The sequence below is a fragment of the Etheostoma cragini genome, chromosome 17, assembly GCF_013103735.1.
Source record: "Etheostoma cragini isolate CJK2018 chromosome 17, CSU_Ecrag_1.0, whole genome shotgun sequence".
Lineage (NCBI taxonomy): Eukaryota > Metazoa > Chordata > Actinopteri > Perciformes > Percidae > Etheostoma > Etheostoma cragini.
This window is the reverse complement of record NC_048423.1, coordinates 16,983,569-16,998,283: the sequence shown is the minus strand read 5'-3', so window position 1 is coordinate 16,998,283 and position 14,715 is coordinate 16,983,569. Positions and strand designations below refer to the sequence as shown.

At 40.4% G+C, this 14,715-nt stretch overlaps 1 protein-coding gene across 2 annotated transcripts in view; it reads right to left on the bottom strand.

The window, feature by feature from the left end:
• Window positions 1-12,219: 12,219 nt before the first annotated feature.
• Window positions 12,220-14,715, bottom strand: part of disc1 (DISC1 scaffold protein) — a 49,986-nt gene continuing 47,490 nt past the window's right edge. Inside the window, exons 15-16 of one of the 2 annotated variants that reach the window (XR_004660133.1) lie at window positions 13,518-14,103; window positions 12,868-12,878 (exon numbers count right to left, since the gene is read on the bottom strand). Coding sequence is in view for 1 of the 2 variants with exons in the window: in XM_034898220.1 (XP_034754111.1) it covers window positions 13,904-14,103 (200 nt within the window). In the remaining variant the exon portion in view is untranslated. Of the gene's footprint in view, window positions 14,104-14,715 lie in introns of both variants that reach the window. The other variant, XM_034898220.1, reaches the window with a different exon arrangement.

Here is a 14,715-nt window from a genome sequence, read left to right as displayed (position 1 = left end):
AGTGTGAGTAATAGTAACACGATCTGGACTGTGAAATCCATGGGAGAAATGTGAGGAATGGACGAGCCAGTGCCATGGCAACAATAACAAAGAAAAGGAAGCATAGCTAAGATTCCCAAGTTCCCTGTATGTGTTCTTTTCCTGGATTTCCCTAATCCTTCATAACGAGATGTTCAAAGGGGCTGATGGTTCATTAATGCTGGAGGGTTCCAATGATTTACATACACTATTTTTACTTATCAATAAATGAGGGAAAATAACACGGAAGCTGCAGTTTGACAATTTTTTTACAATTACAGATAATTCCCATATCAAAAACAACTTCTATTGAATGCAAAATTGATTACATTCTGTCTGAATAATAAAGTGTGTGTGTGTGTGTGTGTGTGTGTGTGTGTGTGTGTGTGTGTGTGTGTGTGTGTGTGTGTGTCTGTGTGTGTGTGTGTGTGTGTGTGTGTGTGTGTGCGTGCGTGCGCAAAATAGTTTATACACTTTAAATTAAAAAAAGCCTTTCCCTTTCTCACTTTGTAATAAATGCAGCAATTAAAATTAACAAAGATTAGAAATGGGAAAACAAATGTGATGCAATACTTTCAGGAGGGGGGTAGTTTTCAGTTGTACCGCGTCCATGACCTCAGGGTCACACAGAAACCGATTCCCCTGAGTGTTTAAAAAGGGCTCCTCAAGTTCATTTCCTGCACTGTGGGAGGAATGAAACCTCCTGGGGAGACACAACAAAGTGACCTCAGGATATGGCAGCTCCCTCCTCTGTCCCTCTGCCAGCACTTTATTATTAATCTGCCAACTGTATATTAATAAACCTCAAAGTCCTCAACCCGTTGTGCCACTGCATGTTGCTTGTTTTGACCTTGAAACTGTTGTAGTCTTAATTTATAATATTATGGGATGTTTCAGTCTTTTAAAGCATGCTAACAGTCCCGCAGTGACAATGCTGTAGAGCTGCAAATTACTTAGATTTTATTAATCGATTATTTGTCAACTATTAAAAGAATTGCCAACTATTTTGATTTGATCGATTAATCAGTTTTTATAAAATTAATAAATAAATAAAATTGTGATTCCGGCTTTTTAAATGTGAATATTTTCTAGTTTCTTCACTCCTCTATGACATTTTTAAGTTGTGGACAAAAGAAGACATTTGAGATTGTCATCTGGGGCTTGGGAAAACGTTGATCAACATTCTGCACCATTTTCTGACACTTCATAGACCAAACAATTAAGAAAAAATGTGCTGTCAAATGATTCAAATATTGAATCTTGATTAATCATAATAACGTCGTAGTTAACTCGCAATTAATCAGATATTTTTATCAATTCTAAATGCCCCTTGATTTCCTTTTTGTTTCATTATTGTTTCGCATTTTAATTCTCATTCTTATCAACATGGAAAAGTGGATCGGCTTGCTTTGTGAAGCAAATAATTGTGAGAATAATCACGATCAAAATTTGGATCGAAATAATCGTGATTATCATTTGGGCCATAATCGTGCAGGCCTAGTTTGAGATCCTGTTGAATTTGGGAAATCATACAAGAAGCAAGAGGGAAGCTTATTATTCAGGTTATATTGGACACTAACCAGGCTTGTGGGGAGATCAAACTGAATAAAGTAATGTGTCAAAACTGAACTAAAAGCTTATAAATATAGGAGTAGATGCCCGTCCTAATTCTGATGCTTAAATAAAAATAGCTCCAAATCTCCATATGTTTATTTAATGTCAAAGGGTTTTCATGTGCACGCATGGTATCTAGTGTCTATTTTAGGATAACTTTTGGAATGGCACAATCTCTTTGTTTTGTTTGTTGCTCACCTTTGGATGTGTATTTCAGTTTTGTAACAGGTCTCTCTTTAATGTTATATGTAATACATGATGGTGTTTACTTTAGGAGCATGCCCTCGATTAAAAGATAGGCCTTGGTGATACAAGAAAAATATCAATATATACATGAATTAATATACAAGTGCATGCAACCAGCTTACCACACACGGTATACGGTTTGTGACCATGAGGTTAAACTGTGGTGAAGTGGGATTAAGAGGATTTAGGATATGCATTTGGGTATTTGATATGGGTTGGGATTTATGTAATGTAGTTAGAGTGGCGCTTACCACTCTAATCAATTGCTACACACTAGGCACGTTTCTGATTCCTCTGTAGACTGAGGACGCTTCCACCGTCACAGTTTAAAACAGATAATTCAAACAGTCAGCATTTCTTGCATCTTAGTGCCCCTGCGGCTATTCACACAGTTGAAAGTTTACTCGAGCAAACTAATGTATGTAGAGGAACCACTGTAGGACAAAACATGATGAGGATGATTAAATTAAACTTGACCAAATACGGGAGCCTAAATAAAGTTGAGTAAAATGAAGCCATAGGCAATTTGACTAATTGAGGTTATATATATATATATATATATATATATATATATATATATATATATATTTTGGAATTAATTTTGTGTCAACCAAAGTTCCTGCCTGCCCAGGGCTTCACCCTTAGCCAATGACAAAGCGCCTTTTAGTCACGGGTTTCACTCTTTGTCGTGGCAGACAATTGTGGTATCAATTCTAAGCAAAAAAGCGTGTTATATATATATTTTCCCCAAATCGTGCAGGCCTTAAACAGACACATTTTTTTTTATAACTTGACTTCTGTAATTTACTTGGTGTCATGACCCAATATGCGGCTTTAATCCGCTCTCCAACTCTGTGATTAATATTGATGCTTCCATTGGAATTTATCTTGTGTCCTGTAGAAGTGAGTCTGCTATTCTGGGTTTAACACCTCCATATTATTTGGATAATTGATGCTGGATGATTGTCAAACAGATGTAGGCAGCTGTAATTCCAAACATTTGAAGCTGTACACATTTATTAATAATTCATCCAGGGGCAAGCGTTCAATTTGCAAATCATTTCACAACTACTTTGTGTTGTTGGCGGCGAGGCGCTGCATATTCCAACGGGCATCTATTCTCAGATGTGTGGTACAGCCTGCATCTTTTATAGATATACATCCTCCCCTACAGGAATACTCACATCGCTATCTGTTTTCTCTGTCATTCTCCGTTTCTTCCTCTCTATTTCATCCTGCTTACATTTTAAATTCCAAATGGCACTAATGTCCTTGGGCTTCTCTCCATCGTCAGTTGTTGCGATAGTGTGTTCGTGCTGAAAGGGATGGGAAAGTTTAAGGGGGCCCATGTACTGTAGCTGCTCTTCATACAATGATGTATCACAATGTTGGACGTCTCACTGCTTAGGTGCTGTAAATAGTGTGATCGGATCTTGTCAAATATAATGAGTGAATGAAATATTCTCCGGTATCAGATCAGCATGATCCAGACAGTGACCCCTTTCAACTGGATAGGGGCAACATAAGTCAGATGTCAACCAAGGGTCAGCACAGTGATCTATTAGGCCTATGTAATAAACCTCACATTGATGATAACAATTTACAAGGTCATAGAGCTCAGCAGAGGAAGTATTTAAAAATATGGCAGGATAGTAACATGTATTACTGAAAGTAGATCAAACACGAGGCCCCTACACTGAGGATGTATTGGTTGAATATTGTTTATTATTAAATATATAAAGCAGTCAGTGGAATGGAGTTTTTATAGTTGTCTTTAGAAGCAGTCTATATACAACCAGCAATGGCATTTTATTTAGTTGTTCAAATTAGCATGTTTAGTTGTAAATATATTACTTTTAAAGCCAGCAATGTACACTATCTGTGTTTTCCATACTCTCCATTGGTGCATTACGTTAGCTAGTGCCAGGTCACAATATCTACTGTTGGTAGAGCTTAGGTGTTTCAAAGATGGCAATAGTTGTAAAGAAACTCCATTTTGAGATGGCAATAGAGTGACATGAGTGCGCTGCTTTTAGCCATATTTCGACAACATGACTGGAACTATACTAAACCTACTGTACACAATGCCACTAAAAGAGTCGACTATGCTGCAGGGTTAAAGAAGTAGAAAAATTCACATTGTGAAATGTGTCCTTATTAGAATCCATTGCAAGTGACATGACTGTAAGATGAACAGAGCTGCTGTTCTTAATGAAGGAACAAACTTGTATGGCCACCCTAAAGCCTGCTGGGGTTCAGTGTCTGATAGTAAAGATCATTAGCATCACTAGCATCGGCCCCTCAAAAACCCACATGGGTCACATCCATCACGATCAAAATCCCAGTCCGTAAAACCTACATTAGTGGATGTTTTTTGTTTGTGAAATTCTCCTTGGCTTCATCATTACGGACCACCCCTTTCACATTACACATCGATTCATCAATTATCTCTCTAAGCTTAACTTTAGAGCGTCCTGGGAGGTCTGGAGCCAATCCCAGCTGACATTGGGCGGGGTGCACCCTGGACAGGTTGCCAGTCAATCACAGTGCTGACACGGGAGGTTGTCAGAAGGGGGAAAACCAACGCTTAAACCAGGAGAACACGCAAACTCCACACAGAAAGGTCGGCGGATTAGAACTCAGAACACTTTTGCTGTGAGGTGATCCGGCCTCATTTGATCCATTATCATAAACATATTGATTTAGTGCAGCTTTAAGCATCAGGACTGTTTTACACCAAGTGGCTTCACTTATCTAGCTCAGAAAATCAACCAGTAGCAGTCCTGGATTCAAAACCACACTCAAAAACCTCCCATACCGTGCTGACGTGACATATCTTGTCGACTTTGGCCTCTGTCTGTGCAGGCTGGTCTAGACAGACTGACAGCTGCTGAGAAGCAGCAGCTCACATCACCACGTCCCTCCCCAGGACAGGAGCTCCTCTAAGTCTCATTAGGGCCGAACTGGCAGCTCAAGCGAAAGAAAAGAGGGCCACGAGCCCAGCCTCCCATGGCCGAAACCTCCCCATCGCTCACAGGAGCTCTCATTACTTCTCCCCTCTTCCCTACGTCCCCCAGCACCCTCTCCTAAAGGCAGCCAGCTCCATCCATCAGATCTATCGATCCTATCTCCCCTTGGTGTGGTACCTGCCTGTTTGAGACTAAGTGGGAAGGATGGCAGAGCTATGGCAGATATTTCAGCTTTCCAGTGACAGCCTCGTCCCCTAGGGATGTTACAAGGTGAACCAGTGTCTGGGCTTCTTGGAGGATGTGCTCCACCATAGATCTAAATAAAGGAGCTCTCCCCGGAGGAATTAATAACAATATGTTTTTCCTGCTTGGACATGGGAGTAATAATCAATTCTGTTGCTTCTGCTGCTCATTCCACTGCTTGCTAAAAAAGGGGGGTATTACATTCCTTTTCTGATATTACAGATGAAATGGCAGTAGAAACATCTCTTTTCTCAAAGCAAATCCTTTCTATTTTGTCATAACGGTTGTTTGACAGTGATGTATCACACAGGAACTGCTGTAAATCCTTCGAAAAAGAGATTTAAGAGTGTGTCACAGAGAGTTCCTCTTGACTTTGATCTTATTACTCTGATGGCTTTTGGGCAGAGACGCAAGCATAAGCTTTTAGAAAGATTGCCTCGGAGAAAACACATTTTAGAGCGTTCTGACATGAGCACTTGTTACACTTCCTAAATACACAGTATGAGACACTATTCAGAAATATTTCTTTAATTTTTTTATCCAAAATGGGTTCAGTATGTTTCTTCTGGTTCCCTTGGAGTTAAAGCTAGAGTGTGTAGTTTCTGTCTCCCCCATGAGGCATTCTAAGTAATGACAACAAAACTGTCAGTGCATTCACATTGTACAAGCCTTCCGTGATCACGCACCGCCCCCACCCCTCCTCCACACCGTTGCTAGTAGCCTAGGAGGATGTGAAGGAGTAAAAAAACACGATGGACTTTTCCGAAGAGGTAATTATCTTCGCTTGTCATACTGAGAAATACAGAGAGAGTTGTGTGGAGCAAATAGTCTTAATTAGCTTTGTAGCAACTCATTTGGCAATGGCTTGAATGTAACGGACGTTCATTAATATCAAAAACCTACGCACTAAAGCTTTAAATAACGATCATTTGAAGTGTGTTGTATGTCTTTATGCAACACAGACATTTTTTCATGTTTGACCTGAGAAAAGATTTGTAAACGCATGTTGATGCCAGGCTGTATGCAGGAGCCAGGCTTCTGAGGTCATGGTACCCTCAAACCATAACACACTCTAAACATACTGTCTCCAAAAGGTTGTAATTGTCGTTGTCCTAATCCATGTATACGCTGTTTTTTATTTATAGTATCAGTTCATAACAAGAGTTATCTCAAGACAATTTACAGATAGAGTAGGGCTAGAACACAATCTTTAATTTACAAGGACCCAACAATTCTAGTAATTCCCCCAAGAGCAAGCAATTAGTGTGACAGTGGTGAGGAAAAACTCCCTTTTAGTAAGAAACCTCGGACAGACCCAGGCTCTTGGTAGGCGGCGTCTGACGGGGCCAGTTGGGGTTGAAATGAATACTGGCAATAACAGTCACAGTAAAATATAATGGAACGGTGACTAGAAATAGTAGTTTGTAGTAGTTCATATGTGCCTCCTCAAGAATGTTGAACTAGCAGGTGAAGATTGATTGTTTAGACAACATGAAGGAATTGAAAGACCTACTCTGTAATAATCTGCTTTCAGTATCACAGTATTTAGCAAAGCCTACTCCATTACAAGACTTGCAGTCGCCGATATACAGTAAAGGGGGCAGTAGCCCAGTAAGGGCAGGGGCAGAGGGGTTGATTAGTTGAAGATGTTAGTCTGACTAATCGATCCTTTGTCTGAGTGAAATTTGTACAAGTTAGAATCTGTCCGTGGTGCTTAAGTAGCAGACTGATTTGTAATTGCGACTTTAATTCTACCCTTTGCTATGTTTCGTCTTGAATCTATAATATTGTCCAAACCAGGGGTGACCACGCTTTTTCAGCTTCCGAGCTACTTTTAAAATGACCAAGTTAAAATGATCTCCCTGCTAAAAAAAACGCAAAACATATATTTATTTCTACATTTATTTATTTATAAAAAAAGGATATGCACAATATAAGTTGGTGGAACTTGCATAACTGCATTACCCCATATGCACAATACAACTGTACATTTTTTTGTCATCACCTCACTCTGAGGACTGGCACCAAGTGGAATCGGCCAGGGATGCTTAGTCCGGACAGTAGCTGCTTACAGCCAGCCTCAAGCACATTTCAAAATGATCATCAGTCATGGTGGAACTGTATTTGGACTCAATAATCTTCATGTAGGAAAAGGCTGACTCACATAAATAAGTGGAGCCGAACTAATGCAGTCAAGGAGGGAGCACATTTTCTCATGTTGGGGTACTTTCCTCTGTCAGTAAGTTCCAAAACTGTCCATGAGCCCTAGATTTGAGCTCAAAGTCCGCTTGCAGTGTCAGGATCTCATCCTCCACTCCAGATGAGTTCAGGTGAAACAGTGTTGCAATTTTTGATGCAAGTACATCCACATTAGCATCTTCCTGAAAAGGGTAGCACATGAATGTAGCGACTGGCTCCAAGAATGCAAAGTCTTGAAACCGGTTTCAGTCTGCTCGGTGTAGCGTCCACCGTCACGCCTTCCCTTTTGTCTCCAGTTCTGATAAGAGGTTTTGAAGGCGTGTCAAATCATGGCGTTGCAGCTTTGCGCACAGATGTTGCATTTTTTGTTTGAACGCATTAACTGAGCTGATCATATTGTCACTGTCAACATTCAATAAACATGTTTGTCAGATCGCTTAAAAATGCAGTCTAGTAGCCACTGATTGTCACTTAGCTGGTTGTATTCTGCATGTTTAGATACAAGGAAAAACTCTTTAATCTCGGGAAAGAGCTCTCAAAATCTTTGCAGGAATTTTCCTCGACTAAGCCATCTTACGTCAGTGTGTAGCAAAAATTCTGTGTGGTCACAGTCCACCTTCTCCGGATGCACATGGAACAGCTGTCGGTGAAGAGATCTGGCGTGAATAGATCTTAGTTGCCCCATCCGTTATCTCTGTAGTGTTGAGCATTTTTGCGCATACATGTGAATGTTGGTGTATTATGCAGTGGTAATTGAGGTAGTTGGGGAAGGCATCATCCTCCCTGCACTTGGCAATAAATCCATTAGAGCGGCCAACTATTGCAGGTGCACCGTCCGTGGTGATGGACACCAATTTGCCCACAGTCACTGTAAGTCAATGGAGGCCAAACGGCGTTGATAAACATGCTAAAAAGTGTGTATTCATCTTGATAACATGGCAATAATGGCATGTGAATTGGTGTGTCATACATGGCCTATGTCATTTCATGAGATCAGTCTGTTCTGGGAAAGAGCTGCAAGAATGGAAGATAAAACATGAATTGGTATAATACTAAAATAATGTAATATGAAAGTTGGAGTGGAGCTGTAAGAACTTATGATTGTCACAGTGGTGCTATTAAACAGTCCTGTTCTTCAATGGCCTTCTACTCAGTACAGTATTATAATCATACCCGTTCCACTATTGGTCCAGACCCAGTGGGTCACAGTAATTCTTATCAGAAGCTTTCATTATTAAGGAACATCAGATGCTTGAATCATCAGGGATTTAAATACCTTAAAATGTGTCTTTCTGTATTTTTTTTCCCTCAGGTTCTTCCTGCTTTGATACGTCACACGCGGGCTAATTATTCAGAGGTCAGTCTAAATGATTAATCTAGATTAATAATATTTATAGTTGGGTTACTGCAGATTCAGTTCACCTCTTGTTGTACTTGCAGAGACACATGGTCCCTCAAACTCTTGTGTTCCTTCTAAAGGGCTCAGTTTTTCTCTCATCTGTAATTTCTGAAAGGGCAAGCATTGTAAATTAGATATCTCAAAATGAAGATGAAAGTACACATGTGCTTGCGCCTCTGAGTGCATCTCCTCCAACCCTGTTATTGCTCATACATCCATAAATGATGGAAACAGGAAAAGGTGGGCTATGTTCTGTTGTTTCTGCTCAGTCTGCTTCTTTTTTTTTAAGATAATTATGTGGGGCTTTGTAGGCCTTTATTTGTGACAGGACATCTTAGACATGAAAGGGGAGCTAGAGGGGGAATGGCATGTTGCAAAGGGCTGCAGTTCGGAAACAAACCTGCGGCCGCTGCATTGAGGACTGAGCCTCTGTACATACTGTAGGTGCGCGCTCTACTAGGTGATCTACCCAGGCGCCCAGTCTGCTTTTGTTTTTAATTTGTGCCATATATCCATTACAGGTTTGACAGAATAATATGCAGATTTTGAGTTGCAAAAACTTGCAATGAAATTATTTAAAATACGTATTAATTCCTCAGGAATTTCCTCCCTATTTGATTGCTCAGTTGAATTTATTCAACAGTTGAGTAAAGCGCTGCATGAATTTGAATGAGCTCCGAGAAACAGTGGTGAGTTCAGTGTCCAGTTTTGCTCTTCACAACAACACCTCTCAGGAGAGTTATCTTCACTGACTCAACGACCAGAACTGACATGCAGACGCTCTCACATGACAAAGGTGTCAGTTTCAGAGGAGCACACAGGGATCTCAGAGGATGTGAAATTTGCATTCATTAGTGGTGTCTGTGGCGCTGGCTGAAGCGGTGCGAGAGGGAAATCTGAAACACGATCTATGATTCACCCCTGGTTCAGAGAGTTTGTACATGTACCTGTCAGACAACATAACAACTCAACAGGGAGTCAAACAAACAAATCCAAATCTCAGACTTAAATCCCCTGATATAGACACAGTCCTAAAATCATTCATTCAGTCATATTCAGTATCCAAATAGAATATATGAATCCAGATTAACATGTAAATAAGGGTTGGAACATCACTTGCATTTGCATGTCATTTTCAGATGCAAAATTCATTTTTTTCTTTTCTTTTATTGTTTAAATGACGCATGAAAACTTCAAAATTAATAAAGAAGGATTGGAAACAAACCATTTTCTCTTTTATTTAGTCTTGCCTCACTGGCACATTTTTTATTATAATGATTTATTGATTAAATTCTTTCTTCTTCTTTCTTCTTCTTTACTTGGGCCATGTAGCTTAGGCTGACATGTAATATATCATGCAAGTAGCCATCAAGTGCATATATAGAAATAGTTTTAGACGGTTCTCATTTTAAATCAGCTGGAAGCATCCATAAATTAGCCAAAGACGACGTTTTAAATCAGCTAAGCTTATATTGGGTCAATTTGCTAGCTACAGCTGATAAAATCAGTGGGCAGTGGTAATTTCAGCTTGCTTTTGTCTGCCACTATCTGAAATCAAAGACCCATTGTTTCCCAAAATAACTATGATTTTTGAGTAGTAAATCTAATAATGTCATGTCCACGAGAAAGAGTCTGAGCTCCCTCCAAAGATTCTCTATTTGGTTTAGGTCTGGAGACTGGCTAGGCCACGCCAGAACCTTAATATGCTTCTTATAGAGCCACTCCTTGGTTCTCCTGGTTGTGTGCTTCGGGTCATTGTCATGTTGGAAGACCCAGCCTCAACCCATCTTCAATGCTCTAACTGAGGGAAGGAGGTTGTTCCCCAAAATCTTGCAAATACATGGCCCCGGTCATCCTCTCCTTAATTCAGTGCAGTCGGCCTGTCCCATGTGCAGAAAAACATCCCCAAAGCATGATGCTACCACCCCCATGCTTCACATTAGGGATGGTGTTCTTGGGATGGTACTCATCATTCTTCTTCCTCCAAACACGGTTAGTGGAATTATGACCAAAATGTTCTATTTTAGTCTCATCTGACCACATGACTTTCTCCCATGACTCCTCTGGATCATCCAAATGTTCATTGGCAAACTTAAGAGAGGCCTTGACGTGCTGGTTTAAGCAGGGTAACATTCCGTGCCATGCATGATTTCAAACCATGACATCTTAGTGTATTAACAGTAACCCTGGAAACATTGGTCCCGTGAAGTTCTGGGCTGATTTCTCACCTTTCTTAGGATCATTGAGACCACAAGAGGTGAGATCTTGCATGGATCCCCTGTCCAAGGGAGATTGACAGTCATGTTTAGCTTCTTCCATTTTCTAATGATTGCTCCAACTGTGGACCTTTTTTCACTAAGCTGCTTGGCAATTTCCCCGTAGCCCTTTCCAGCCGTGTGGAGGTGTACAATTTTGTCTCTAGCGTCTTTGGACAGCTCTTTGGTCTTGGCCATGTTAGTAGTTGGATTCTTACTGATTATATGGGGTGGACAGGTGTCTTAATGCAGCTAACGACCTCAAACAGGTGCATCTAATTTAGGATAATAAATGAAGTGGAGGTGGACATTTTAAAGACAAGACTAACAGGTCTTTAAAGGTCAGAATTAGACTGATAGACAGGTGTTCAAATACCTATTTGCAGCTGTATCATACAATACAATAAATAGTTAAAAAATCATACATTGGGATTTCTGGATTTTTTTTTTCTAGGTTATATCTCTTACAGTGGACATGCACCTACGATGACAATTTCAGACCCCTCCAGGATTTCTAAGTGGGAGAACTTGCAAAATAGCAAGGTGTTCAAATACTTATTTTCCTCACTGTTTATAATTGGGCAATATTATAGCCAGCATATTGCAGAGACCTTACACTGCATGCTGCTTCATTTTAAGTCAGGAAATCTCTCACCCTGCTATATCTGCTTGCTGAAAACAATCTTGGCTTTTCTCTGTGGCCATTTTATGAGCAAAGCTTCCATGTGGGGCACAGTATGGCACAAGCACAAATTCAATTATAAGGTGGAGGAGTTTGGCAGGAAGGTAAGTGTGCCAAGATCTGTCTGTATGCTGCTTGAGACAGATAGATGCGGAGACTTCTGGCCTGGCAGGTTGGCCTGCAACCTGTCAGTAACGTGAGAAAGGCCCATTGTGCTGCTGGAAAAAAACCTGAATTCTCAGCTGTGTTCACAGCTGAGAGCGTGGGACTTCAGACACGCCTCTAATCATCCCTCAACAGCCCCCTGCTCTAAAAACACAGGGCAAAATCAGATGGGGACAAAGCAGTGTCATCCCATTTTCATGTCCTCTCTGAGGCTGCCTCCCAATTAGCCACACCAATGCTGCTGAGGCGAGATAACAATAGAAGGCCCGTGTATCCCCTATAGACCTCAATAGAGGACCTTTATTACTGTATTGATGTCTCCTACATATCACCACTGCCCTCACTTGCCTGGCATGCCTGCACATTTTATATGAGGGAAAATAACCAGAGCGACTGTAACTCAATACAGGAATAAAAACAGCAGACACATTAGGCTGAATGGTACATGATGTAATTAGTGAGATGCTGTAAGGAATAAATATAAAACATAACACCGCAAGTTCAAGCTGCACAGCAAATGAAAAAAGGCATTTGTGGGTATAAGTACAAAACATGTTTCTGGCAGAATGTCAAGTGACAACCAGGGGAATGAGAAAAAGATGCTGAGCATAAACATAATGTACTTAAAGTACAATTAAAAATAACAAATCAGTGGCAGGTAAAATTATTTTAAATGTGCTTAAACACCGGGTGGAAAAAAAACATCTAAATATTGCAAGAAAACAAAGTGTTCAAGTTAGCTCACATTCTGTAGCACCACAAACAAGTTATTTCATGGACTTCAAGTCCATTCATACGAAAAACACACAAAAGTGCTTAGCTGACCTAAAAATGAAGCATACATTTTAGTTTATGTGCACGTTCATGGACGTGGCGAGCGATTAGTGATTTTTATGCTTCAGTGTGGTTTCATGTTTGCTATTTAAAAACAAAAAAAAAGTATGGAATTTTCAGTTTTTGTCATGGAATTTTAAAGCGCCACTATGTAACTCTTGAAATAATAAATAACCCATTCTGCACCACAACCTTGTTCAATTCAAATCACTCAAGGGTTTTGTGATACAGCTTTACTTTAACTTTTACTGTAACTTACTGTGGCTAATGTTGGCTAATATTAGCAAACCCCGGATAGATATTGCTTTGTAACTGACATTACTAATTAAGTTCACTCACTGTATGACTTTTACACTTACTGTTACACTAGTGTCTATCCACTACGCTAACGTTGCTCCGGTGCCGACAGAAATTTTGCCGGATTTTACATTTTATACTCCGTTGGATTTCTAAGGACTATGGTTAACTGCTCCTCAGATTTCTGCAGGTTAAATCCAGACAGATAGCTAGACTATCTGTCCAATCTGAGTTTTCTGTTGCACGACTCAAACAACCTGTCAACGTACACATGTTCCACCAAAACAAGTTCCTTCCCCAAGATATTTTTGCAGAGCCGCTTTTTGCTCCGTGCAGTGCCGCCCAATAAGATTGATTGGTTTAAAGAAATGGCAATAAACCAGAGCATGTTTCTCACATCTCAGAATGCTGTGTTGCCTCTCCAGACCCTCCTTAGCAGCGCTGTGGAGGAGGATCTGGCAATGCTAAACTACTGTTACACTAACTCTTAACTCTAACTTCACAAGTTGCTGCAAAAGTTACACAGTCTTGCTTTAGGGCTGATTATTTATAATTTCAGAGACTCAGCAAATCAGAGACATAGAAAAATCTTAAACCAAATCAAAAATCTAAAAAATCACATAATTGCTCAGCACCAGTAAGACGTGACATAAAAAAGAATCACTATAACGGCGTGGTGGCCTAAGGCGCTCTTTACGTGGTTAACTTAGGCTGGCAAGATTTGAGGAATTTTGCATAAAAGTGTCTTATTTTACATTACAAGCCTTCATATTTTTCCATTTGTAGATGGATACAATGTTATACAGACTTTCCAAGGCTCTATACTGGAAACTTTCAGCAGTACCACAGAGGCTGGTTGTGTAGCCCTTTGAGTGAGGCTTTACAGTAAATGGATATGGGGTCACTCCTATTGCAAAACTGAGTTCAGGCTCTCAGAGAGCCAGGCTCTGAGAGTGGTCATAAAACACAACAAGCATCCATTTCAAATGCCCCAGCTGTCACTGAAGTACTGATCATCCTCTTCTTCTTCTTCCTCTTCTTCTTCTTCATCAGTCCCGTTTTTCACAAGGTGGTCACCTTGTAACTCGTTCACTTCCTCTTCCCCCTCTTCTTCCTCTTTGAGCTGTGCGAGCATGGTTTGTAAAGTGACTTTTAATTCCTGAACCTCCTTTTCCAATGACTGTGCAGCATGAGTCAAGGAAGAATCCCATGCTACAGACACAAACCGAGAGTCACACATTAACATGTAAATAAAAAGAATGCCAGCATACTATTATCCGGGCAAATGTGACACGTGTGGCCCTCAATGGTTAATGGTAATAGCAGAGGACAGCCATAACCCGATGAAATAATCAATCTCCAATTTGGCCACCAAATGGATTACTGGGACAGATCATCAAGTCATACCCAATTTAACCCCATCCAATTCACTATGCATGAGCTCATCTCGTCTGTGTGGCTGGTGGCAGTGTGGGGACCCAAGCAAACAGACTGCCCAGCTAAATTATTTATAAACCATCAATGAAACGGGATAGAGGCTGTCATCAGGGTGGGGATTGTTTAACCTGTTTAGGATCTCAAATTAATCGTGCGAGTGTCCGTCTTAAGTGGCAAATCAAAGGGATTGCTTTGATGGCAGATGGGGCCTGATGGCTCGTTTTACAGTCTGAATGGACACAGATTGTCATCATTTATAATTAACTAGCAGTTAAAGATCTTTTCATGAATACTGCAGACAGTTCGCAACACTTTTAAGGTAACATGGTCCAAACAGGTAGATGTTCAGAATCATGC